General features: G+C 41.9%; 1 protein-coding gene across 3 annotated transcripts; it reads right to left on the bottom strand.

Annotated features, from left to right (window-relative positions):
• Positions 1–1,470: 1,470 nt before the first annotated feature.
• LOC109864926 (NXPE family member 3) lies at positions 1,471–27,371 on the bottom strand. 3 transcript variants are annotated; one of them, XM_031798613.1, is made up of 6 exons: positions 27,012–27,339; positions 15,874–15,950; positions 13,351–14,123; positions 3,102–3,169; positions 2,429–2,635; positions 1,471–2,205 (listed from the first exon to the last, which is right to left on the bottom strand). In XM_031798613.1, exons 2-6 carry the CDS (start codon positions 15,937–15,939, stop codon positions 1,673–1,675), a joined length of 1,647 nt encoding a protein of 548 aa, XP_031654473.1. In that variant the 5' UTR covers positions 15,940–15,950; positions 27,012–27,339; the 3' UTR covers positions 1,471–1,672. The 3 variants fall into 3 exon arrangements, with proteins under 3 accessions (XP_031654473.1, XP_031654474.1, XP_020308600.2); XM_031798614.1 differs by lacking the exon at positions 27,012–27,339 and adding an exon at positions 24,882–24,940; XM_020453011.2 differs by lacking the exons at positions 13,351–14,123; positions 15,874–15,950 and having other exon boundaries at positions 27,012–27,371.

Below are 27,371 nucleotides of genomic sequence, written 5' to 3'. Positions count from 1 at the left end.
GAAAATGACTCAAGTTAAAGTCACCCAGTAAAAAACTACTTGAGTAAAAGTCTGAAAGTGTTTTTAAATATACTTAAGTATCAAAAGTAAATGTAAGAGTATAAATCATTTCAAAGGACAAACCTTACAGGTTTGGCATATATATATTTCGAAATCACTTTTTTATTAAAAACAAGAACAGTTTCTTGATAACTATAACTACAATAATACCATTGTTTTAGAATAAAAAAAATGACCGAGAAAAACTAAGCTAAGGAGCCATGCATGGACAACACAACATGGACTTGGTTGAGTTAAAATAAAGGAAGTTCCTTAGAAGTTTGGCTACAACTATTTTTGATGGTTTTCTTTCTCAGCAGACCCCTTCCTCTGTAGGCCAAAGAGAATGTTTATTTCAAGGCCCAAGTACATCATTTTCTTTAGAAATGTAGTGAAGTAAAAGTAGCCAAGTATATTACTTGTAATGTAAAGTAAAGATACCCCAAAAAATGAATTAAGTTGTACTTTAAAGCATTACTCCTTAAGTACTTTACACCACTGCTTTTTGGAGTTTTTGTACCAAATATATTGGGCCTTTAAACAAACAATTTCTCTTTGGCATACAGAGGAAGTGGTCTGCTGAGAAAGATCACAGTCAAAAATGGGTGTAGCCAAATTAAGGAACTGCCTTTATTTGAACTCAAACAAGTCCATGTTGTGTTGTCCATGTGTGGTTCCTTAGAAGAAAAATTATTGACAAAGACAAGCTAAGACAATGGTATATATTGTAAAAAGTTATAGAAACTGTTCTTGTTTTTAATAAAAGTTATTTCAAAATATATAAGCCAAACCTGAAATGTTTGTCCTTCCTGTTCAATGTTTAAGTTGAAGGACTCTTATTAGAGAATAAGAACTGGTCCCTATTCAACCTGACAAGAGTTTGAGAGGATCTGCAGACAAGAATGGGAGAAAATCCCCAAATACAGGTGTGCCAAGCTTGTAGCGCCATACCCAAGAATATTTAAGACTAATCAGTGCCAAAGGTGCTTCAACAAAGTACTGAGTAAACAACAAACAATAGATTGTCACTTCCTTTTCTATAATCTGTGGAAAAAATAAAAGGTATCCGTGACATCACTGGGTAAGATTAAAAGTAAAACACTGATTTTCAAAACCTGCAACGAGTTTCTTACTGCGAATCTCATGTGTCCTTCTCAATTGCACATAATGTATTTAAAAGTAAATTCACATAATCTGTAGTAAGTGTCAATAATAATCTATCAAATAATATTTAAATGAAAATCTCATTAAGTGCTTAAAATACAACCAGGAGCACTGGGTATCAGCGCTTCTCTTGAATCGATTCTCTGTGGATATTAATAGTTATGCTATTCTCAGAAATGTGTGAGAAACAGAAATGATAAAGGTTGAGGGGATTTTGGTTGTAAAGAAAACTTTGAGCTCTGTGGTTTGCCATAGTTTTGACAAGTGTTCATAGTTAAAGTAGTTTTTATTTTAAAATAAGGCCAGTTAGAAAAGCTTTACATTCATTTTGAATAAGGCAAACAGTTTTTAAAGGAATTATCTTCCTAACATTACAATCCCTTTTCCAATATACTATAGATTCCTTTTGGAGACAGCATTTTGTATACAGTAAGGCACAATGTTATTCCAGGCATGACTACAACATTTTTCACTGTGGACAAACAAAGGACAGGAAGAGATCCACTTCATTTTGGATCACCACAGAGGACGGGTGAATGTTGTCCGGAGAATAGTGGCAGGAGGTCATCTGCCAAACGTCGATGAGGACCACGGGCAAGTCCCTGAATATTTCCCTGAGTGCCATGTCGAGCTGCCAGGAGAGCCAGTCGCTGCCATACACATCCTTGTAGCCCGTGTTGGCTGACTTGATCACTACCAGAGTAGTGGGAGATCGTCTTAGGAGCGACGCCACAGCCCTACGGATGACGACCAGACGGTGTGCGTACATAGCCAATGGGTACGTGGTGAAATGAGCCCAGATGGTGAAGATGACTACAGAGTGTGCACCCCCTGCCATATCCTCCACCTCCCTGGCGATGTAGTGAAGGTCAGCCCAGGGGGTCTTGCTTGTCCGTATAGGTATCCCATGGGCCCGCCAGATAATACGGGTGTTGGACTGGGTGTCGACTGCCTCAAAGGGGCCCGATTTGCTTGATGTGTGAAGGTTCAGGCGTTTCAATGCTGCAGAAGGATCATAAGTTTAATGCCAATATATGAATTCAGACAAACAATGTGCTGGGATATGCATTAAAGAAAGAAGTTTACCATGACTTACATGGGTGTCTTTGCATTCAACAATACTAGTTACATAATTGCCTGGCCAAAGCTTTATTAACCCATGTAAACCCATGGCCTTGACTACAAACATATTAACATAATAAACTGATTACAAACTATATCATACTTGGCACAGTTTCCTCCAGGTAGTCGAACCACTGACGGAGAGTGGAGTCACCCATCATAAGGATCTGTTTGTCCTTCAGGCATCCAGATATCAGTTTAGCTGAGGGAAAGGATTTTGAGTCACACACCAGGGATGTCCAGTGATCCTGGAGGTAGAATCCAGCTGGTACTGAGGTGTGCAAACCAGGACGACATTTTGTTTGTGATCCTAGAGAGAGAAAAAAATACTTTCAGGCCTATGTTAGAACAACATGGGGTTAATAGATCAGTGGGTTAATAATTAATCATATGTGTTAGGCTAAAGCATGTGATTTATTTGAAATGTTTTTATATATCCTCATTTTGACATTCATTGTGATAATCCCACAACTAATCATGTGATTCATTTAAATGTTTTTAATATCATCTATGAATATAAATTATTCAAATGAGATAGATTAAACAAGTAATGTAACGTCGTCAAAACAAATTGTACTGGCAAAGGACTTGCATCACCTTGAAGCAACCTTGTGGTTATGTCTTCATATTTTCTTTCTGAAAGTCAAAGCTGTGAGAAACACAAACGGATGTCTCTGCAAAAGTCTTGTGAGTTGCAGTCAATTAGCTAGGCCTATGTCAGACTTGGCTGTTGGTTCATAAGTTTAGCAAAGGAGAAGTAGTTTGGAACAACTTACGGATTTCAGTGTCCTGTTGCTGGACATCGATAGCTGAATCGTCACCTGGTACAATAATGTTTGTGGAACTGCAGAGAAGAATTAAGTTTACAATCATTTCAAACGTTGTTAACAAGTAACCAAAAGTGTTTTACTACTTGGCTGCTGTGCCATATGTTTCAACATCTTTGCTACAAGAAACTTTTCATGTTTCACACCAGAGTTCCACATGCAATACTCAACCTGAGACAGCCATCAATACTACACACCGAATTACAGAACAATTCAATAGTCATGATGTTTAAGTTCAATGTACTCTCACCTAAAGTCCTCTCTATCATCAGTAATGGTTCAATTAATTAATATATATATATATATATATAATAATGGTTTCAATCACTAACGGTTGAATGTGGGCTGGTCTGACCTAATTCCCTTAAGATACATTTTCCCCAATATTTACATTTTGTGTTGTTCCTAAAAGTATTGAGATATTTCCTACACATTCCCAGACTCATTTTATGCCATGCTTATATGACTGTACAGCAGTGAGCAAAATGGGACGTGCAATTTAATGACGCCATCACATTGTATTCCTGAGATGATTAAAAGATAATTCTACATAGAGTCATTTTCGGCATCAAATGGGAAACCATCCAAGCAAATCAGACTGTAATACATTACAAATGATCATTAACCTCTACATGATTGATGGTCCCCCTCGTGACAGTTGAGATAACGTAGGCTAATGCGATTAGCATGAGATTGTAAGTAACAAGAATATTTCTCAGGACATAGACATATCTGATATTGGCAGTTAGCTTAAATTCTTGTTAATCTAACTGCACTGTCCAATTTATAGTAGCTATTACAGTGAAATAATACCATGCTATTGTTTGCAGAGAGTGCAGTTAGAAACTTTAAAAGTTATTAATAAACCAATTAGGCACATCTGGGCAGTATTGATACCCCATTTTGAACACAAATGCAATGGTTCATTGGATCAGTCTAAAACTTTGCACATACACTGCTGCCATCTTCTCTTGCATTTCAAAGATGGTAAAACATTTTAAAAACGCATGGTCTTTTGGTATTATCTTTTATCGAATCTAATGTGTTATATTCTCTTACATTCATTTCACATTACCACAAATTTCAAAATGTTTCCTTTCAAATGGTGACAATAATATGCATATCCTTGCTGCAGGTCCTGAGCTACAAGGCAGTTCGATTTAGGCAAAAAATTGGGGGAAAAAGGGACCGATCCTTAAGAGGTTTTTAAGCAAAGGGCCTTGGTAACTACATTCCATTCACCTCATATCAGTCCACATACAGTAATACACTACCGTTCAAAAGTTAGGGGTCACTTAGAAATGTCTTTGTTTTGAAAGAAAAGCACATTGTTTGTACATTAAAATAACATCAAATTGATCAGAAATACAGTGTAGACATTGTTAATGTTGTAAATGACTATTGTAACTGGAAACAGCAGATTTTTTAATGGAATATCTACATAGGTGTACAGAGGCCCATTATCAGCAACCATCACTCCTGTGTTCCAATGGCACGCTGTGTTAGCTAATCCATGTTTATCATTTTAAAAGGCTAATTGATCATTAGAAAACCTTTTGCAATTATGTTAGCACAGCTGAAAACTGTTGTGCTGATTAAATAAGTAATAAAACTGGCCTTCTTTAGAGAAGTTGAGTATCTGGAGCATCAGCATTTGAGTGTTTGATTACAGGCTCTAAATGGCCAGAAACAAATAACTTTCTTCTGAAACTCGTCAGTCTATTCTTGTTCAGAGAAATGAAGGCTATTCCATGTGAGAAATTGCCAAGAAACTGAAGATCTCGTACAACGCTGTGTACTACTTCCTTCACAGAACAGCACTAACCAGAATAGAAAGAAGAGTGGGAGGCCCCGGTGCGCAATTGAGCAAGAGGACAAGCACATTAGAGTGTCTAGTTAGAGAAACAGACGCCTCACAAGTCCTCAACTGGCAGCTTCATTAAATAGTACCCGCAAAACACCAGTCTCACGGTCAACAGTGAAGAGGTGACTCTGGGATGCTGGCCTTCTAGGCAGATTTGCAAAGGTTTTCGGATCACAAAGAAGAACATCCGTGAGACGCAGAACAAATGAAAAGATGCTGGAGGAGTGCTTAACGCCATCTGTCAAGCATGGTGGAGGCAATGTGATGGTCTGGGGGTGCTTTGGTGGTGGTAAAGTGTGAGATTTGTACAAGGTAAAAGGGATCTTGAAGGAAGTCTATCACTCCATTTTGCAATGCCATACCCTGTGGACGGCGCTTAATTGGAGACAATATCCTCCTACAACAGGACAATGACCCAAATCACAGCTCCAAACTACGCAATAACTATTTAGGGAAGAAGGCGTCAACTGGTATTCTGTCTATAATGGAGTGGCCAGCACAGTCCCCGGATCTCAATCCTTTTGCACTGTTGTGGGAGCAGCTTGACCGTATGGTATGTAAGAAGTGCGCATCAAGCCAATCCAACTTGTGAGGTGTTTCAGGAAGCATTGGGTGAAATCTCTTCAGATTACCTCAACAAATTGACAACTAGAATGCCAAAGGTCTGCAAGGTTGTAATTGCTTCAAATGGAGGATTCTTTGACATAAGCACAGTTTGAAGGCCACATTTATTTCAATTTGTAAAAAAAAATCATTATTTATAACCTTGTCAATGTCTTCACTATATTTTCTATTCATTTTGCAACTCATTTCATGCATGTTTTCATGGAAAACAAGGACATTTCTAAGTGACCCCAAACGTTTGAATGGTAGTGTACAATGACGTATCCTACTGGCTACATTCAATGTCACTAAAGAATGAATTGAAATTATCTACATTTGTTCTTTATTAAAAGAACTATAGAAGTTTAATGTATTATTAATAATAAATATATACCTATGTATTGTAGTTCACAGCGCAATTGAAAGTGACACACAAAGCAATACACAATAGTACTGTATACTGTTGTAATGGTTTTCCTCCTCTTCGTCTGAAGAGGAGAGGCGAGAAGGATCTGAAGACCAATATGCTTCGTGGTAAGTGTCCATGGTTGTTTATTTAAACACGTAAACTGAACACTCCATACAAAAACAAACGTAACGTGAATAACCAAAACCGAAAACAGTACCGTGTGGTGTAAAACACAGACACGGAAACAATCACCCACCAAACAACAGTGAAACCCAGGCTACCTAAGTATGATTCTCAATCAGAGACAACTAACGACACCTGTCTCTGATTGAGAACCATACTAGGCCGAACACAGAAAAACAACCTAGACACACAAAACATAGAATGCCCACCCAACTCACATCCTGACCCACTAAAACAAACAATTAACACAATAACTAGGGTCAGAACTTGACAACTGTATCCTTGTTCCACTGTGCTCATTTCCTTAGTGGGACCACTCCTTAATACCAGAAGAAGGCCTCTAAAAATAATAATAAACGTCATTCACTTTAAAACAGGAAATCCCCTATTGTTGACTCTTTCCAGTTTGGCCTTGCCCTTGCCTTGCCTTGCCCAGCAAACCTTACTGCTTTACATCAGCTGATAATCCAATGTTGAATAAATAACAAGTGTTTTGTCTGTCACACCATACATGTTTCCCCCCGTATCTTCTAAATGAAAAACCAATAATGTTCTCTTTGTATACATAGTTTAGTTATTCTTCATCATGCAATACATTATTTTGTTTGGGTTTATCATAAACCTCTGTAGTTTTGTCATACTTTTCTAATTTAGCGGGATTAATCCAAACTAGCTGCACCCTGCCCTTATGTGTGATAAATCACCTGAAATAATATATTTGATTCAATGCAACTTCATCTTTGAGGACTGACAGTGAAGAACCCACCACAGAATCTTCACCTCAATAACCCCACTGCAAATATATATTTTAATGTTTATTCTCTTTGGCTTTTTGGTCTGCATGTGCCTCAACTCTGCATGGTCTCAACTCTGTCCCAAATTTCCTTTGGTATCATGGCTTGTGTTCCATGTTATCCAACAGGATACCTCAGGCCAGCTAATTGTTTTTGGTCCTGGATGTGCATTGCACAAAACTAAACTTGGAGTGAAGGCTATATTTTGCCCTCTATGTGTAGACTGACTAATCTACCAGCTCAGTTTGTGGTTAACATAATTATTTTATGGATTGTATTGCATATAATTGCATATAAACCCTGTGAGTTGTAGAAATTTGTACATACATTGCCTTTAGAAAGAATTCACACTCTGACCTTTCCATATTTGGTTTTACAGCTTGAATTTATAATGTATTAAATTCAGATTTTGTCGTCACTGTCCTACACACTATTCCCCGTAATATCAAAGTGAAATCATGTTTTTCAAATTAATTAAGTATTCAGCCCCTTTGTGATGGCAAGTCTTAAGTTCAGGAGCCAAAATCCACTTAACAAGTCACATAATAAGTTGCATGGATTCACTCTGTATGCAATAATAGTGTTTAACATGATTTTTGAATGACTACTTCATCTCTGTACCCCACACATACAAATATCCTTAAGGTCCCTCTGTCGAGCAGTGCATTTCAAACACAGATTCAACCACAAAGACCATGGAGGTTTTTCAATGCCTCTTAAAGTAGGGCACCTAATGGTAGATGGGTAATAAAAAAAATGCATGGTCCATGGTGAAATTAATAATTAAACTTTGGATGGTGTATCAATACACCCAGTCATTACAAAGATACAGTTGTCCTTCATGCCAATGGTGACTTTAAAACAGTTAGAGTTTAATGGCTGTGATAGGACAAAACTGAGGATGGATCAACAACATTGTAGTTGCTCCACAATACCAATGTAACGGCTTTCTTCCGTCGAAGGAGAAGCGGACCAAAATGCAGCGTGGTGGTTACTCATGTTCTTTAATGAAAAAATGAACGATACATGAAATAACTTAAATCTACAAAACAACAAACGGAACGTGAAAACCTATACAGCCTATTTTTTTAATATTTTTTTTATAAAAAATAATTTATTACCTTCAATACCATTCATTCTTTACAACTCATAATTTTCATACATACTCCAATAATGATATTTTAATTTAACTAAACAAAAACCCCAAACAAAACCTCAGGGGAGCATCTTCCCTCCCGTCACCCTACAAACTACCTATCCCTATCTCCCCGTCCCTAATCTATCCCCTTACAAATCTAAATGACACCCAGCCCTAAACCCCCCTTCCACCTCTCCCGAGCAGCATGCTGCCCCACTTCCTCTCCTCCCTCTTCATCCTCCCCCTCAAATCTCCTTCCACCCTCCTCACTATCCCTTCCACCCCCCAATCTCTCCCTGTCTTCACCATGTTCTGCCTGGCTTCCCACAGCCCCCATTTAAAGAGACTCATGAGAAGCCAGAGCAGAAACCTGTCCCTATCCGTCCCTCTCCCTACACCTCTCTCTAACCTGGCCCACGTCAATACAAAATCCCTCCTTACCAAACCTAACAAAACCCGTGCCCTAGCCCATACTACTCCGGCAAAGGCACAGTCCCAAAAGACATGGCACACAGTCTCCTCCCTGCCACAAGAGGATCTTGGACAGGTGGGGGATTGCACCAAACTATACCGGTACATGATGGAACGTACCGGCAAACACTTATGGAGGCTCAACCAATTCAGGTCCTTGAGCTTGTTGTCCAGACCCCGCACCTGCACTCCCTCCCAGACCACTTCCGAGATGCCCACTACAGGCGCCGGACTCCCTGCCTTTCTGACCTCCTCGTACAGGTGCCTGTGATCTAAACCTACTCGGGCAACTTCAACCTAAGGGTGGGCACGCAGCCACTTGGCCGCATGACCAAAGTGCCACGGCAGCTGTTCCGCCCGAGGACCCGTGTTAGACCACACCATTACGCTTCTCGCCTGATATGAGAAGAACACCTGCAGGAGGTAACCGGACGGGTGTATCACTGGATGAGCAAGCTCCGTTAACAAGAAAGAAACAAAAATTGCGTCCAGCTTGAGGGGGAAATGTGGTACCCCCCTACCTCCCTCCCCGATGGGACAGAGCATGCGTGCCCTGGCGACCCACTCGCACCTGCCACTCCACATGAACTGAAACACAAGCCTCACTAGAGGCCTCCTCAGACAAGCCGGCAATGGGTAGATGTACGCCAAATACAAAAGAGATGGCAACACATCCACCTTTAGGACCAGGACTTTGCCCATAAAAGACAAATACCTAGCCTTCCACATTGCTAGCTTCCTCTGTACCACTGCGATACGCATGTTCCAGTTTAGCGTCGCTGAGCCGGAGGTCTCAAAATGGACCCCGAGAATCCTCAGGGCCCCCACAGAGAGATAACCCCCCGGGCACATCCGTTCTACTGCGCCATCTTCCGAAAAACTTGACGGAAGACTTTGCATGGTTCAGAACCGCTCCCGACGCTCTGGTGAAATCCCCAAAGATGGCAAGGGACCTTGTCAGGCACGAGTCCTTGCACAGCAGCAAGGAAGTGTCGTCGGCGTACTGTGTCATCTTAACACGCAGCCCACCACTTCCAGGGATCAACAAGCCTTCCACCCCTGTGTCTGCCCTAATGGCAGCCCCCAGAGGCTCCATGTACAGAACGAAGAGGAGAGCCGAGAGTGGGCACCCCTGCCTGACCCCAGACGAGAGGTCAAAAATGTCATCCAAGTGACTATTTACACTAACTCGGCACCCCGCTCCGACATATAATGTACGAATCCATCCTATGAACTTCTCCCCAAATCTTAATCGACCTAACACTCTGAATAAAAAGGATCTATTCACGCGATCAAAGGCTTTCGCCTGATCTAGCGCTGCTACCATTAAAGGCAGTCCTCTATCTTCAACCCAAACGATGGAGTCCCTGATTAACTGTAGGTTCCATCTAATAGAGCGGCCCTCTACCCCGCACGTCTGATCCTCATGAACGACGTAGGGAAGGGCTGTGCGCAACCGGTCTGCTAAAACCTTTGCAAGTAGCTTGTAATCTACGCACAGCATGGTCAACGGCCGCCAGTTGCCAAGGTCTGTTACTTCCCCCTTCTTATATAAAAGTGACAGCACACCAACAGCCATTGATCCCCCCGGGACCCCCGTCTCAAGGATGGCCTTCAAGACTTCGAGGACCACTGGTCCAAGTATACCCCAAAACTTGAGATAAAACTCAGCCGGCAGCCCATTCATCCCAGGCACCTTCCCTTTTCCCATCCTCCTAAGATCGCTCTCAACCTCTTCTAGTGAAATCTGGGCCTCCATCACTTCTCTAATGTCCTCCGGCAACCGCCTGGACAAGTGTTCTAAAAACACATTTCCCTGCTCTACATCTATTTCCCTTTCCTTAAATAAACCTTGCAAATGATCAGTTGTCACCCTGACCATATCCTCTGGTTCTCTAACTATATGCATTACCTTCCTACTCTGTCTGGCCCTAACCGACTTAAAGAACATAGCAGAACAAGTCTCATTGTGTTCTAGAAAGCCACTATGCGCACGCTCCAGGAAATCTCGAGCCTTCTGCTCCTGCAACTCCCTGAGCTGCGCCTTTAGGGTTGCGGATCTCTCCCAGTCAAACGACCCGCCGAGGTTGCCTGCCTCGTACTCGAGTTCAATTAACCTTTGGATACGATCCACCTCCCTCCTCTCCTCCCTTTTTTTCCTCTTGCAATACCCTATTATAAAAGCCCTAATCCTCACCTTAACTAATTCCCACCACTCTAACACCCCCTCGCACATGGACCGGAGGCCTTCAAGCCTCCAAAAGAAACCATAAAACCCGTCAACAAAAGCCTGCTCCTCCAGCACATCCCGATCTAACTTACAGTACCCCCTACCAAAGAGGCAGACTGGCGACCCCACCTGCAGGAGCACCCCGTCGTGATCCGAAAAGAAAACAGGCAACAGCCGCCCAGACAACTTACCCAAAGACCTGGGTACAAAAATATAGTCGAGCCTCCGCTCAACTCCCCTGGAGTTGCGCCATGTAGGACCGGCCATTTTCGGAGTAGTGTGCAGACCACCATCAACCAGACCATGGCAAGCCATTAGCCTGGTGATGGCGCCTGCACTGCTATCCCCCCTATTCCTAAATCTGTATTAAAATCCCCCCCTATCACTAATTTCCTATTTGTGACACACAGGGGCGTCAGACAGTCCACCATCTCCCTCCTGTCTGCCACCACCTGTGGCCCATACACCACCACTAATCTAAATTTACAATCCCTTATCGTGACATCCACCCCTATAACCCTCCCCTGCATTACCACAAAAGAATCCTCCACTTTTACCTCCCTGTGCCCACACAAAATCCCTACCCCCGATGAGTGCACCCCCCCCATACCCCAAACCGACTCCCCCTTGTCCCACTCCCTCTTAAACCTACTAACAAATCAAAAACAGGAGACTCACCCGATGCTCCCCTGCTCCATATCTACCGGTGAGAACACCATCCGTACTCCCGACATCCCCCCCTCTTCCTCCATCTCACCAACCCAGGATGCAGGAATAGTGTTTGGCTCCGGGGTGCCCTGCACCCTGGGTCTACCCCCACAATCCTCCCCCTCCCCAGTGCTGCAGCTGGATTGGAAAAAAATTGGGGAGGCTGAGTCCCCAAACAAAAAACTCCCCACCTCCTCCTGTACCCAGTCCTGAGTCTTGTTAGGTGTGTCCCCACCCAACAGAAGTTGAGGGCCTGGGGAAACCAGCAGCAACCCAGAGGTTTCTCCCACCCCCATCACTCTCTTGGCCATCCCCTCCCTCTCACTGTCGGCCAATCGCACCCTCCTCTTCATTCTCTTCTTTGGTGATGGCGGCAGTGAAGAGATACCACCCTCCCCCCCACCAGCTCCTCCACCATACCCCTCATCTCTTCCACCAGGGCACTTTCCCCCCAGTCCACTTGCTCTTCCACCGTCTCCTTCTCCAACACTCCTCCCTCGCTTTCTTCTCTCTCATGCTCCTCCACTCGGTTGCCTTCTTCCACCGCTTTTCCTGGTTCTCCTACTCCCGTGCCTTCCGTTTCCTTCTCTCTTCCATCCGCCGCTTCTTGCTCCTCCTCCTTCCTTGCGGCCTTCCCCTCTGGACCTGTACTCTGGTCATGAGGCTTGCTTCCTTCCCCTCCTCTTCTTCCCCCATCCCCCGCTCCTGCTCCCCCCCCAGCCGCAGACGCATATGACCTCTGACGAGCCGGGCTCCCCCGCCACAGGTGTGCTGACGAGCCACACCCGTGGCACGCCTTAGGCTTGTCACAATCCTTCGCCTCGTGTTCCTCAGATCCACAAAATCTGCATTTTCTTGTGCTGCACGAGGCGAATATGTGGCCGTAGGCCATACAGCGCCTGCAAAACGGGGGCTGACGTGCATAAAACAAAGTCTAAAAGTTTTGTTTTAAATATACTTAAATATCAAAAGTAAGTGTAATTGCTCAAATATATTTAAGTATCAAAAGGTAAAGTATAAATAATTTAAATTAACTTATATTAAGCAAACCAGACGACACCGTTTTCTTGTTTTTAAAAAATGTACGGATAGCCAGGGGCACACTCCAACACTCAGATATAATTTACAAATGAGGCAATAGGGATGACCAGGGATGTTCTCTTGAGAAGTGCATGAATTGGACCACTTTCCTGTCCTGCTAAGGAGTACTTTTGGGTGTCAGGGAAAATGTATGGAGTAAAAAGCACATTATTTTCTTCAGGAATGTCAAAAACATATATCGTAAAAATAACTGCTGGAGAGTCCTTAACAAAACAGAATGGATCTGAGCACAAGAAAAATCCTAGAGCTTTTCCTCTGCTTTCCAACAGACACTGGGAGATTCACCTTTCAGCAGGACAATAACCTAAAAAACAAGGCCAAATATATACTGGAGTTGCTTACCAAGAAGACAGTGAATGTTCCTGAGTGGCCGAGTTACAGTTTTGACTTAAATCTGCTTGAAAATCTATGGCAAGACTTTTAAAGGGTTATCTAGCAATGATAAACAACCAATTTGACAGAACTTGAAGAATTCTGAAAAGAATAATGGGCAAATGTTTCACAATTCAGGTGTGGAAAGCTTACCCAGAATGGGTGTGAATCTTACATAAATTACATTTCATGTTTTCACTTTGTCATTATGGGGTGTTGTGTGTAGACGGGTCAGAAAACAAATCCATTTCGAATTTAGGCTGTAACAAAAATAAAATGGAATAAGTCAAGGGGTATGAATATTTTCTGAAGACACTGTATCTACCTCTTTAGAAGGGTCGTCTCCACCTTGGAGAGTACTGCCTGGTAACCGCCCATGCTGTGGTAGGTCAAAGCATGGCAAGGCAGGGAAGATGGCCGACGACAGAACCAGGTCTCCCCAGTGACTGGCTCTCTGTACTCACAGCAACACTGTGACTCGTTCCCCACCAGCCTAGGACTTCTCTGGGCATTGCACATCACCGTTTCCTGCTTGCCACCCTCCTCAAAGTAGCCATGAAAGAAGACCTTATCTGGGTCCTGTTCCCTTTGCCTACACAGTACCGCAACGGCCTCGCTAGAGTGCACTAGGCGGATGGACACCTTGGCAGGTCCGGGCCAAAGCAGGGCCAGACGGGCAGTGTAGGTGCCATTATAGTGGTCTGTTACAGCTCCATAAGTACTGGCCTTAAGTTCTGAGTTAAACAACTTGGCCTGAAAAAAGTCCCCTCCATAGGTTTTGATCCTGTTTTTAGTATCTCTAGCTATCAAAATCACATCTATAAACCCTCCAACTGTGTGGATTGAATTGGGGTTGACAACAGAGAATGAGCACTTAGTGGGGTTTGTGGCCTCATCTGTGGATAAGAGGACAACAGGGGGTAATGACCATTGTAGCTCTTTGAGCAGAGATTCCCATTCCTCTTTACTTATTAAGGAGTCATTGGTTGGTGTAAATGTCCTGTTAGTGATTCCACTATGACTTGTGAAGCTAGTGTGGTTGTATTTGAGATGATTGGATGGTGACACATTCAGCAGGCACTGGTTGAATTGACATACCTAAAGTGAGACAATGAGACAATCTGTTTATCACCAAACAAACTATTGACCTAATCATTATATTGACTAAAGCCTAGAGGCACATATAAAGTGTAGCTTAATACCTCTTGAGCTTAGTATAGCTGTCTTACCCCATCAAAACCCCTAACACAGTGCATTCGGAAAGTATTCAGACGTCTGGACCTTTTCCACATTTTGAGCCTTCTAAAATTGATTAAATTGTTATATTCCCTCAATCTACACACACAATACCCCATATTGACAAAGGAAAAACAGGTTTAGAGATTTTAGCAAATGTATTAAAATTAAAAACTGAAATATAACATTTACATAAGTTTTCAGACACTTTAAACTCAGTACTTTTGTTGGAGCACCTTTGGCAGGGATTACAGCCTCAAGTTTTCTTGGGTATGACGCTAGAAGCTTGGCACACCTGTATTTGGGGAGTTTCTCCCATTCTTCTCTGCAGATTCTCTCAAGCTCTGTCAGGTTGTATGGGGAGCGTTGCTGCACAGCTATTTTCAGGTCTCTCCAGAGATGTTCAATTGGGTTCAAGTCCGGGCTCTGGCTCCTCAAGGACACTCAGAGACTTGTCCCAAAGCCACTCCTGTGTTGTTTTGGCTGGGTGCTTAGGGTCATTGTCCAGTTGAAAGGTGAACATCTACCCCAGTCTGAGGTCCTGAGTGCTCTGGAGCAGGTTTTCATCAAGGATCTCTTTACTTTGCTCCGTTCATCTTTCCCTCAATACTGACTAGGTCTCCCAGTCCCTGCAGCTGAAAAACATCCCCACACCACGATGCTGCCACCACGCTTTAATTGAACCTTTATTTAGCTAGGAAAGTCGGTTAAGAACAAATTATTTTTTACAATGATGGCCTACCGGGGAACAATGGGTTAACTGCCTTGTTGAGGGGCAGAATGACAGTTTTTTACCTTGTCAGCTCGGGGATTCAATCCAGAAACCTTTCGGTTAGTGGCCCAACACTCTAACCACTAGGCTACCTGCCACCTTAGGGATGGTGCCAAGTTTCCTCCAGACGTGATGCTTGGCATTCAGGCCAAAGAGTTCAATCTTGGTTTCATCAGACCAGAGAATCTGTTTCTCCTAGTCTGAGAGTCTTTAGGTGCCTTTTGGTCAACTCCAAACGGGCTGTCATGCCTTTTATTGAAGAGTGGCTTCCATCTGGCCAATTTATCATAAGGGCCCGCATGGTGGTGTGCTGCAAAACTGGAGCAGAACTGGAGCTCTGTCAGAGTGACCATCGGGTTCTTGGTCACCTCCCTGACCAAGGCTCTTCTTCCCCGATTGCTCAGTTTGGCCGGACTGACAGCTCTAGGAAGAGTGTTGATGGTTCCAAACTTCTTCCATTTAAGAATGAAGGAGGTCACTGTCCAATCAATTGAATTTACCACAGGTGGACTCCAATCAAGTTGTAGAAACATCTCAAGGATGATCGACGGAAACAGGATACACCCAAGCTCAATTTCGAGTCTCATAGCAAAGGGTCTGAATACTTAAGGTGTTTCTGTGATATATTTTTTTATCAATTTTCTAAAATGTTATGAGGCATTAGATTGATGAGGATTTTCTTAAATTCATCAATTTTAGAATAAGGCTGTAACATAAAATTTGAAAAAGGGGAAAGGATCTGAATGCACTGTATAATCTTGTATCAAGAATGCTGTTGTAAACAATGCATAGCTTCAAAATGATTAAAACAAAATAAATGTTTAAAATTTTAGAACTTACAAACAAAAGATAAATGCAGATCAATAGTATCAAAGCCAATATCAGTAGCTGAAGCAGTCTTCCCATCCTCCATATATCTGTTGGTAAATTAAAGAGAACATCGAAGTGAACTTGAGTACAGTAATAATAAACAGTCACAATTATACAAATATGAATGAAAATGTGTCAATTAATAGAATGACCTATAATGTAGGTCTGGTTTATTCTCAGAGGGGAAGCTGAATTTATCAAGTTCTCAGCAGGATTGATTGGGCAAATCAACAATATGCTTTGCTTTGTACTTGGACTCTGGACAGAACTTCACTGCTAGAGAAACACATGAGGATGGTGGACACTAAAGTTAGCCACCTAGCTGACTGCATGCATTGTTTTGTCAACTTGCTGCTTGTCTGGTCACATTTTCAGTTCTGTTTGGTAAAGTCTACCACAAAATATTCTTGATGAAAATAGAGAGCTGCTAATTCAACGGTTGTTGATAGCCTGCATGACGCTATACACTGTAGCTCGTGCTCGCACTGGAGGAGACGCAGATGGGCACCGTCTGGAGGCTTGATAGAGAGCAATAGTAATGGTATCTTTTTGTAGGCACTAACTCCGCCATAGCTCGTTGGCCAAAGCCAATTGGGAAATTAATTGTTTGGATGGTAAACACAGATTTAGGAGATCATCAGCTAACGTAAGTTTTTGTAAATCTTGATGCATTTATGTAATCCAAAAATCAGTATGGATATATCCAAGTAAATACCAATAGAACAAAGCTCAAACAAACAGAAATGCAGCTAGTGTTTCATTCCAGGTGCAATGTTTGACATGACTGTGGTAACTGAAGTTTGCTAGCTAGCTTGCTAGCAAGTGACAAGAACATTAGCAAAGATACTGGCAACTAACCCAAGATATCTCAACAGTGTCATATCCAATGGGAGGAAAATAAACAGTGTGCAGAACAAGCAAGGAGGTGGGCAGAGCCAAGCAAGAGAGCGAGATCCTATTGGCACGTTTTAGCATGTATTTGCATATTTCCATCAGGGAACACCTTCTCTGTGAAGTGCACGAGTGCAATAAATACATTCGCCCATGTACTCCTTTTAAACAACAAAAAAGTCCACAAAACTTAGTTCACACTGTTCGTAACAGAAAAGAAAACTAAATTGAGATATAATGTTCCATTGACAAAACAAATGTGTCGAACGTTGGCCAAGTTTCATCTACCTCCACCTTCTCCCTCTTCCCGCCGCTGGACTTCCTCTCATTACCCTATTTGGTGGTGAGTTCTAAAGGGACATTTCTGATTTATACATCCTGTGAGATATCGGGCTCCTAGCAAAGACTTATAGATGACCTGGAGCCAGTGGGTTTAACGACGAATATGAAGCGAGGGTCAGCCAACGAGAGCATACAGGTCGCAGTGGTGGGTAGTATATGGGGATTTGGTGACAAAACGGATGGCACTGGGATAGACTGCATCCAATTTGCTGAGTAGAGTGTTGGAGGTTATTTTGTAAATGACACCGCCGAAGTCAAGGATCGGTAGGATAGTCAGTTTTACGATGGTATGTTTGGCAGCATGAGTGAAGGATGCTTTGTTGCGAAATAGGAAACCGATTCTAGATTTCATTTTGGAATGGAGATGTTTAATGTGAGGCTGTAAGGAGAGTTTACAGTCTAACCAGACACCTAGGTACTTGTATTTGTCCACATATTCTAAGTCAGAACCACCAGTAATGATGCTGGACGGGCGGTTGGGCAGCGATTGGTTTAGGTGCATGCATTTAGTTTTACTTGCATTTAAGAGCAGTTGGAGGCCACAGGAGAGTCGTATGGCATTGAAGCTCATCTGGAGGTTAGTTAACACAGTGTCCAAAGAATGGCCAGAAGTATACAGAATGGTGTTGTCTGCTTAGAGGTGGATCAGAGAATCACAAGCAGCAAGAGCGACATCATTGATGTGTACAAAGAAAAGAGTCGGCCCGAGGATTGAACCCTGTGGCACCCCCATAGAGACTGCCAGAGGTCCGGACAAGAGGCCCTCCGATTTGACACACTGAACTCTGTCTGAGAAGTAGCTGGTGAACCAGGCGAGGCAGTCATTTGAGAAACCAAGGCTGTTGAGTCTGCCGATAAGAATGTGGTGATTGACAGAGTCGAAAGCCTTGGCCAGGTCGATGAATACAGCTGCATAGTATTGCCTCTTATCGATGGCGGTTATGATACCGTTTAGGACCTTGAGCGTGGCTGAGGTGCACCCATGACCAGCTCGGAAACCAGATTGCATTGCGGAGAAGGTGTGGCTGGATTCAAAATAGTCGGTGATCTGTTTGTTAACTTGGCTTTCGAAGACCTTAGAAAGGCAGGGTAGGATAGATATAAGTCTGTAGCAGTTTGGGTCTAGATTGTCTCCACCTTTGAAGAGGAAGATGACCGCGGCAGCTTTCCAATCTTTGGGGATCTCAGACGATACGAAAGAGTTTGAACAGGCTAGTAATAGGGGTTGCAACAATTTAGGCAGATAATTGTAGGGTCCAGATTGTCTAGCCCGGCTGATTTGTAGGGGTCCCGATTTTGCAGCTCTTTCAGAACATCAGCTATCTGGATTTGGGTGAAGGAGAAATGGATGAGGCTTGGGCAAGTTGCTGTGGGGGGTGCAGGGTGTTGACCGAGGTAGGGGTAGCCAGGTGGAAAGCATGGCCAGCTGTAGAAAAATGCTTGTTGAAATTCTCAATTATCGTGAATGTATCGGTGGTGACAGTGTTTCCTAGCCTCAGTGCAGTGGGCAGCTGGGAGGGGGTGCTCTTATTCTCCATAGACTTTACAGTGTCCCAGAACCTTTTTGAGTTTGTGCTACAGGATGCAAATTTCTGTTTGAAAAAGCTAGCCTTTGCTTTCCGGACTGCCTGTGTATATTGGTTCCTAACTTCCCTGAAAAGTTGCAAATCGTGGGGGCTATTCGATGCTAATGCAGTACGCCACAGGATGTTTTTGTGCTGGTCAAGGGCAGTCAGGGCTGGAGTAAACCAAGGGCTATATCTGTTCCTGGTTCAATTTTTTTTTGAATGGGGCATGCTTATTTAAGATGGTGAGGAAAGCACTTAAGGAATAACCAGGCATCCTCTGACGGAATGAGGTCCATATCCTTCCAGGATACCCGGGCCAGGTCGATTAGAAAGGCCTGCTCGCTGAAGTGTTTTAGGGAGTCTTTGACAGTGATGAGGGGTGGTCGTTTGACCGCAGGCCCATTACGGACACAGGCAATGAGGCAGTGATTGCTGAGATCCTGGTTGAAGACAGCAGAGGTGTATTTGGAGGGCAGGTTGGTTAGGAGGATATCCATGAGGGTGCCCGTGTTTATGGATTTGGGGTTGTACCTGGTAGGTTCATTGATATTTGTGTGAGATTGAGGGCATCACACTTAGATTGTAGGATGGCCGGGGTGTTAAGCATGTCCCAGTTTAGGTCACCTAACAGCACAAGCTCTGAAGATAGATGGGGGGCGATCAATTCACATATGGTGTCCAAGGCACAGCTAGGGCCAGAAGGTGGTCTATAGCAAGCGGCAACAGTGAGAGACTTGTTTCTGGAAAGGTGAATTTTTAAAAGTAGAATCTCAAATTGTTTGGGCGCAGACCTGGATAGTAAGACAGAACTCTGCAGGCTTCGTCTGCAGTAGATTGCAACTCCGCCCCCTTTGGCAGTTCTATCTTGTCGGAAAATGTTATAGTAAGGGATGGGAATTTCAGGGGTTTTTATGGTCTTCCTAAGCTAGGATTCAGACACAGCTAGGACATCCGGATTGGCAGTGTGCTAAGGCAGTGAATAAACAAATGTAGGGAGGAGGCTTCTAATGTTAACATGCATTAACCAAGGCTTTTATGGTTACAGAAATCAACAGATGAGAGCGCCTGGGGAATGGGAGTGGAGCTCGGCACTGCAGGGTCTGGATTAACCTCTACATCACCAGAGGAACAGAGGAGGAGTAGGATAAGGGTACGGCTAAAGGCTATAAGAATTGGTCATCTAGTACGTTCGGAACAGAGAGTAAAAGGAGCAGGTTTCTGGGCATGGTAGAATAGATTCAAGGCATAATGTACAGACAAAGGTATGGTAGGATGTGAATACAGTGGAGGTAAACCTATGCATTGAGTGACGATGAGAGAGATAGTCTCTAGAAACATCATTTAAACCAGGTGAGGTCACCGCATGTGTGGGAGGTGGAACTAAAGGGTTAACTAAGGTGTATTGAGCAGGGCTAGGGGCTCTACAGTGAAATAAGGCAATAATTTCTAACCAAAACAGCAATGGACAAGGCATATTGACATTAGGGATAGGCACGCATAGTAGAGTGATCATAGGGGTCCAGTGAGTGGCTCGGCGGGCCGGAGCTAGCAAAAGGGCCTTAGAGGGACATCTCAAAATTAAGAGATATGCAAGTCATAATTATGAGACACTAAATAATCATATCATGATACTCTAGTGGCCGTTCTAACAAGGAAAATAAATGTCTTCAAAAATAGAAGGCAGTCACAGGAGGAGCCAAGATCAGGTGGGACAATTCTAGCCAATGAGAGGACAGATACACATGTGAACAACAGGCACAACCATTTCCACTTGTTACCACAGACAAATCTAAATGGTCTATATAATAGAAAATTCTGGATAGAAATTATATCCAGGTGGAGCAGTCGGCAGTGCTCGTGCCAATGGAAGCTGCTCAGCTGAGGCGGAGAAAATAGGATTCTGCTCTATTTTTGAAGTGATGCTGTTGTTGTCCAATCACAGGTGACAGTAGGAGTGAAGTTTTTTGAAAGTGGACCCTTGTCTCTTTTTTAGTTTTGATGTTGAGTCTTTGCCGGACAAAGTGATGTTAGGATATGTAAGTTATCCTGTACGAGCTTTAGTGCCAAATACATTAAGTTGTTACAGGTGTCAATCTTATGGCAGTGTGGCAGCAGTGTGTAGGAGGGAGGTTCTTAGGTGTGAGAAGTGTGCAGAAGGGCATGAGACAAAGGAATGTGGAGCATTGGGGAAAGTAGTGTTATGTGTCAATTGTAGGGGTGCCCAAGGGGATCTGTACCAGTACAGAAGGATAGGCCAACAACTGATATATGTTTCAGTAAGATTGGATTTTTAGCATTTATATCATTTATAGTACTGCAGGGAACATAGAACATAAGTCGCAGAAAATTGTTGTGGTGGCAGCTGCAGAGAGATATTTGGGTGTACGAGAAATTAAATCAGAAGAGTTACAGGGTGTGTTAAGTGATGGTGTCCAATCCTTTCCGGGTTGTTGGCCTGAAATAGGACTAAATAGATTTCAATAATGGAGTAGGGTAGGGTTGTTTTTTATTTGTGAGTGTAGTGTTAGATGGTAGGGTATTTGCTTATTTATTTATTTATTTCAAGCAAAGTATAAGGGAGTTGTGTTCCAGTCTTGTAGGTGGCGGTAATGCAACATTTATTGGATGCCAACCACGTTAAACCTCACTGAAGAAGACTAATCACAGTCGAAAACGTTGCATGGGTGGTGATACGTCAGCACCTATGTCCATCAGCAGGACCAGCTAACTTGCCCACTCTAGCTAGCTGGCTAACACTATCAGTGTACATTGTCACGTTTAACAATAAAAATCTGTTTTGGATTAGTCATTTTGTTGCAGTTAAATACCTTTTTATGCATGCTTATGTTGTTAAAGTAATACTTTTTTGCATGTTGATTTGTTTGTTAATTTCGTGGATTTGGTCGCCTAGACCTGGGAACTCGGTGATATTCCGCTGACTGTCTGAAAAGGTTTACATAAGGGCATTATCATCATTTTGACAATTTCACAGTAGGCTATTATTCCAAACACAATGTGTGGAAATTCAGTTTGCTTCAACACACAATCTAAGATGGCGTAGCAGTCGGATGTGTGTTTGTCTTATCCCGTGTAAATGGTCTGTTTTTCATTTTTTCGTACAATTGAAGTCAGAAGTTTACATACTTAGGTTGGAGTCATTAAAACTCGTTTTTCAACCACTCCACAAATTTCTTGTTAACAAACTATAGTTTTGGCAAGTCGGTTAGGACATCTACTTTGTGCATGACACAAGTACATTTTCCAACAATTGTTTACAGACAGATTATTTCACATGTCGTAGCTGAATCAGAATTAGTTAGGTAACATTGATAGATAATCTGTTTTATCTACTTTCATAATATGCTTCTCTAGGGAAAAGTCACTTGGGGCCCAGAGAGGGGAGAGGTCAGGCTTGTCCTTTACATGTCTGGTAATAGGCAGAATATCAGAAAGGGAGAAGTCAGGTTTGAACATTGTCTTCATAATGAATATATCTGTGAAACCATGTGAAGGACTCCACTATGTCTGTACTCCAGTCACTCCCTCATTTTCCCATTGGGGGGAGGAGTATGGCAGTGTCTGGAACCATTGTATGTCCCCTCTGATGTCGAAACTTGTCTTTCATAGTATATAACCTAGAGGCTCACTCCTCACAGGGAGCTTGTCCAGGGGTGGGTTGTATTTGAGATGGGAGTATCTAGAATTGACAATTGATATATGCCATTGGATGAGGTAATGTTTTGGTAATAGGAAGTACCAAGAACGAGAAGTAGAACCTCGTCTTAGAGAGCAAACTGAACGATAATTTATAGCTAATGCTATCTGGCTATGGGATATTCCTCTCTCAAGTAAAAGGCTTTTGTGCAGTTTTCCTATTATCTGTGGTTTGTCATGTCAACTAGGGGGTGGATCTTTGTTATAAAAGATCTCAGTTGCCATCATGTTGACACTCTCAGAATTAATTTATAGACACTGAATTGATCTGAGAGACAAAGGGCTATGCTGATGCTCATATTATTAAAAGATGAAGTTTAAAGTATAACTCTGACTTGTGTGTGGTTTGTAAACTCTCCTTTCACTTAGTACTCCAGGAAATTACCACGACACACAATTCCAGTGGGTCAGAAGTTTACATACACTAAGTTGACTGTGCTTTTAAACAGCTTGGAAAATTCCAGAAAACTATGTCATGGCTTTAGAAGAGTCTGATAGGCTAATTGACCTCATTTGAGTCAATTGGAGATGTACCTGTGGATGTATTTCAAGGCCTACCTTCAAACTCAGTGCCTCTTTGCTTGACATCATGGGAAAATCAAAAGATATCAGCCAAGATCTCAGAAGAAAAAGTGTAGACTTCCACAAGCCTGGTTCATCTTTGGGAGAAATGTCCAAATGCCTGAAGGTACCACGTTCCTCTGTACAAACAATAGTACGCAAGAATAAACACCATTGAACCACACAGCCGTCATACCGCTCAGGAAGGAGACGTGTTCTGTCTCCTAGAGATTAACGTAATTTGGTGCGAAAAGTGCAACTCAATCCCAGAACTACAGCAAAGGACCTTGTGAAGATGCTGGAGGAAACAGCTACAAAAGTATCTGTATCCACAGTAAAATGAGTCCAATATCTACATAATCTGAAAGGTTGTTCAGCAAGGAAGAAGCCACTGCTCCAAAACCACCATACGGTTTGCTGCACATGGGGACAAAGATCATACTTTTTGGAGAAACGACCTCTGGTCTGATGAAACACAAATAGAACTGTTTGGCCATAATGACCATTATGACCATTATGTTTGGAGGAAAAAGGGGGAGGCTTGCAGGCCAAAGAACACCATCCCAACCGTGAAGCACAGGGATGGCAGTATCATGTTGTGGGGGTGCTTTTGCTGCAGGAGGTACTGGTGCACTTCACAAAATAGATGGCATCATGAGGTAGGAAATGTATGTGTATATATTGAAGCAACATCTCAAGACATCAGTCAGGAAATTAAAGCTTGGTCGCAAATGGGTCTTCCAAATGGACAATGACCCCAAGCATACTTTCAAAGTTGTGGCAAAATGGCTTAAGGACAACAAAGTCAAGGTATTGGCCATCACAAAGCCATGACCTCAAACCTATAGAAAATGTGTGGGCAGAACTGAAAAAGCATGTGTGAGCAAGGAGGCCTACAAACCTGACTCAGTTACACCAGCTCTGTCAGGAGGAATGGGCCAAAATTCACTCAACTGATTGTGGGAAGCTGGTGGAAGGCTACCCGAAACATTTGACCCAAGTTAAACAATTTAAATGCAATGCTACCAAATACTAATTGAGTGTATGCAAACTTCTGACCCACTGGGAATGTGATGAAAGAAGTAAGAGCTGAAATAAATCATTCTCTCCGCAATTGTTCTGACATTTCACATTCTTGAAATAAAGGAGTGATCCTAACTGACCTAAGACAGGGAATTTTAGCTAGGATTAATTGTCAGGAATTGTGAAAAACTGAGTTTAAATGCATTTGGCTAGGTGTATGTAAACTTCTGACTTCAACTGTATACACTACCTTTCAAAAGTTTGGACTCACTTAGAAATGTCCTTGATTTTGAAAAAAAAGCAATTTTTTTTGTCCATTTAAAATAACATAAAATTGATCAGAAATACAGTGTAGACATTGTTAATGTTGTAAATGACTATTGTAGGTGGAAACTGATGATTTCTTATGGAATATCTACATAGGCGTACAGAGGCCCATTACAAGCAACAAACACTCCTGTGTTCCAATGGTACGTCGTGTTAGCTAATCCAAGTTCATCATTTTAAAAGGATAATTGATCATTAGAAAACCATTTTGAAATTATGTTAGCACAGCTGAAAACTGAAGCAATGTAACTGGCCTTCTTTAGACTAGTTGAGTATCTAGAGCATCAGCATTTGTGGGTGCGATTACAGGCTCAAAATAGCCAGAAACGTTAACAGTAAAGAGGCGACTCCAGTATGCTGGCCTTCTAGGCAGCATAAAACACCGAAAAATCTAGTTTGACTGCACTGATTCTTTAAAGTAATCCAAAAAGAAATCATCTATTTTTTTCAAAAGTATCTGTCACCTGATTACAATCTTTTTGCTGGTTAAGTAATTGATTCGTTTTAGGATTTTTGCAATCAAATTATACGTGTGTGTAATCAGTTACTCACCAACCCTGTTGACAGGAATAAATACTCAGTCACGTCTACCTGAAGCAAGGAATGAGGTCTCTGTAAATGTAGCCTATTGGGCAGGCTGTGCTGCAGCTGGTGCATGTTGGGATATGTCCTTGCCACTTCAGCATAGCTGTAATGCATTTGCACTTCAAAAGGACTCGTTCAAACTTGCTTTCTAGTCGGCAACGACCATGTCATAATGAAAGATGAAGTTCAAACACTTTATGCTTGATTTGTTTGAATACAGGCTATATGGATTATATCTAAACATAACTAAAATGTCCTGTAAAATACAGTAAACAGAGCAATAAATCCCTCTGAAGAATGCAATCTTGCACCGCTATGGGGCTTTAACAAAGTTTGCTACAGCCAATGCTTCATACTTCTGACAGTCCAAAACAGTCCTTAAATCAAACTAGAGTATCATCAAGTCAACAATTAATCAAAAGGCGTTTATAGGCTATCCGAGAGTTTGTTCTTATTGGCCTTATTGGACAACAAAATACAAAGTGTACGAAATACCTTCAAAACTGTCACTGTTGGCTCTTATGCATATGGGCTGAACAACCATGATAGGCCTACTGAAGTAAATAATAATAAGGAAAACATAATGATGCATTAGATACATTAACCTAATATTCATATAGGTCTGATAATGACACTTCTTTTGTGAAGACTAAACCACCATAATTGTTATTTTACAATCATGTACTTAAATTACTCAAAACATACAAAACATTTAATTTAACACATCTCGACAATCTGGTACAAAAAAGTAGAGTACTGAGTAGTCTACAAACTCGGAAAGGTTAAGTCACTAGCTAAGTTTCCATGAACTTGTCCAGTGATTTTCTTTGTTGACATATAGAAAAGTCGCATATAGAAAATAAACTCGACAATTGTACATTTCCATTTAACCATCTTGTGTCGCAATGGCTATCTTTTATCGGTGCAATAAAAGACAATTCATTCATCAATTAAATTGTAGGTGAACATATAGGCCTATGTAGGACCAAAGTGACAAATATGGTGATTGAAAATAGTTTAAATGTTAGCTAGGCGGCTATTTCAGCGGCTGATTGACTGATGTGCTCTGTACAGCTCGCATTTCATTACAGGCGATACAGTTATTTCAAGGTAGGATTTCAACACTCTTGAATGATTACAAATGTAACACTTTTAGAGCCCTCATATTAGCAAAAACTATAGTGTCGAATAATAATGAGGTGATTGAAGTGTTTCCATTACCCATTTAGGCCAATTGCGCAGTTTCATGTCTACGGTAGCCCGTAAAAGCCCGAACAGATATAATGCAAGAATGGAGTAATGTTTGCCATATTCTAATAATTATAATGTGCCAACGTATCGCCACGGTCCGTGCCATGGTGAAACGTGCACTCCTGTAGATCGGAAACAATTGGCGAAGGAATTTCAGGCATTATTGAAGGTCTGTACAATCCTTGTCCTGCAAATAAACATTATTTGTATAATGTTTATTTCGCAAGCAGTAGGCATTTAAAATTAAATGTGAAGTGGAACGTTAAAGTTACGGTGACATAACGTGCCCTACGTAGCTACCTTCAAAATGATTCGGGAATCAACATTTACTCGAAAAACACCGTTTCCACCATCATTTGTCACAATAAAGAAAGTTCTACAAAACAAATATTCACCCCTGTGGACGAATAAAAATGTTGTCTATCTTTAGAAGGTTTCTCCTCTGTATCTGCCGCTTCAATTAGACTTTTGTCGGATAAACCCGTGTCAATGGAAATATGTCTAATGTAGGCTACATTCACGTTTTAGGTTAACAAGACCAATAAATAATGAAAATTGTAGGTATCAAAAATATGAGGTAGGCCTACTGATTTCTATAATTCCATGTAAAATTAGGCTATGGCGTACTTTGATAATTGATTCATCTGGGTGGTTAATAACAAGCCGAAACCGTTACAATACTTTATTCAATGGATAAGCAGAGTGTAAATAATCAAACTAATCTTAGGAAAACGCTCCAGATCATACGTTAAATGATATAATTTTTCATGAAGTCTAGTAGCCTAACCCACTCTCTAAAGTCTCATTTACTCACCAGGTATTATTTTGAAAATATATTGTACTTACAAGCGCATCTCCACAGAAATACCCTCTTGACGCACTCGTAGACGGTGCTGAATGGTCAGTCATTTATGATTATCTCCTATAATGGCTTTCGACCATCTCTCCCCACCCAAAAGAGTGTACCAACCTACAGCTATCCACCCTATGACTGTAGCTGAATTTAAGAAGGTCCTATGCAGCCGTTTTAATCTCAATATCAAATCATTTTTGGGAAAAATGTAATTGTTAAGTACCTTACTGTGATTGTTTTAAATTAAAATCGTTAAAACATATATATACAAAAATAGATTCTTATCAAAGAGCAATTTCTCAAGTTGAAATTTTCTAGGCCTGTCTGTCTGGGCAGTATGCCAAAGAGAGAGT

This window comes from Oncorhynchus kisutch, linkage group LG19 (assembly GCF_002021735.2).
Source record: "Oncorhynchus kisutch isolate 150728-3 linkage group LG19, Okis_V2, whole genome shotgun sequence".
Lineage (NCBI taxonomy): Eukaryota > Metazoa > Chordata > Actinopteri > Salmoniformes > Salmonidae > Oncorhynchus > Oncorhynchus kisutch.
Note: the sequence above shows the minus strand (reverse complement) of the source record. Positions and strands in the feature narration are given on the sequence as shown.

Coding starts and splice junctions, on each gene's coding strand:
- LOC109864926 (XM_031798613.1), bottom strand. CDS start 15,939: ATGGGAAGACTGCTTCAGCTACTGATATTGGCTTTGATACTATTGATC. Junction 3,170..13,350: donor GAGACGACCCTTCTAAAGAG/GTAGATACAGTG, acceptor TCTTCTCTGCAG/TTCCACAAACATTATTGTAC. Junction 2,636..3,101: donor GCAACAGGACACTGAAATCC/GTAAGTTGTTCC, acceptor TTCTCTCTCTAG/GATCACAAACAAAATGTCGT.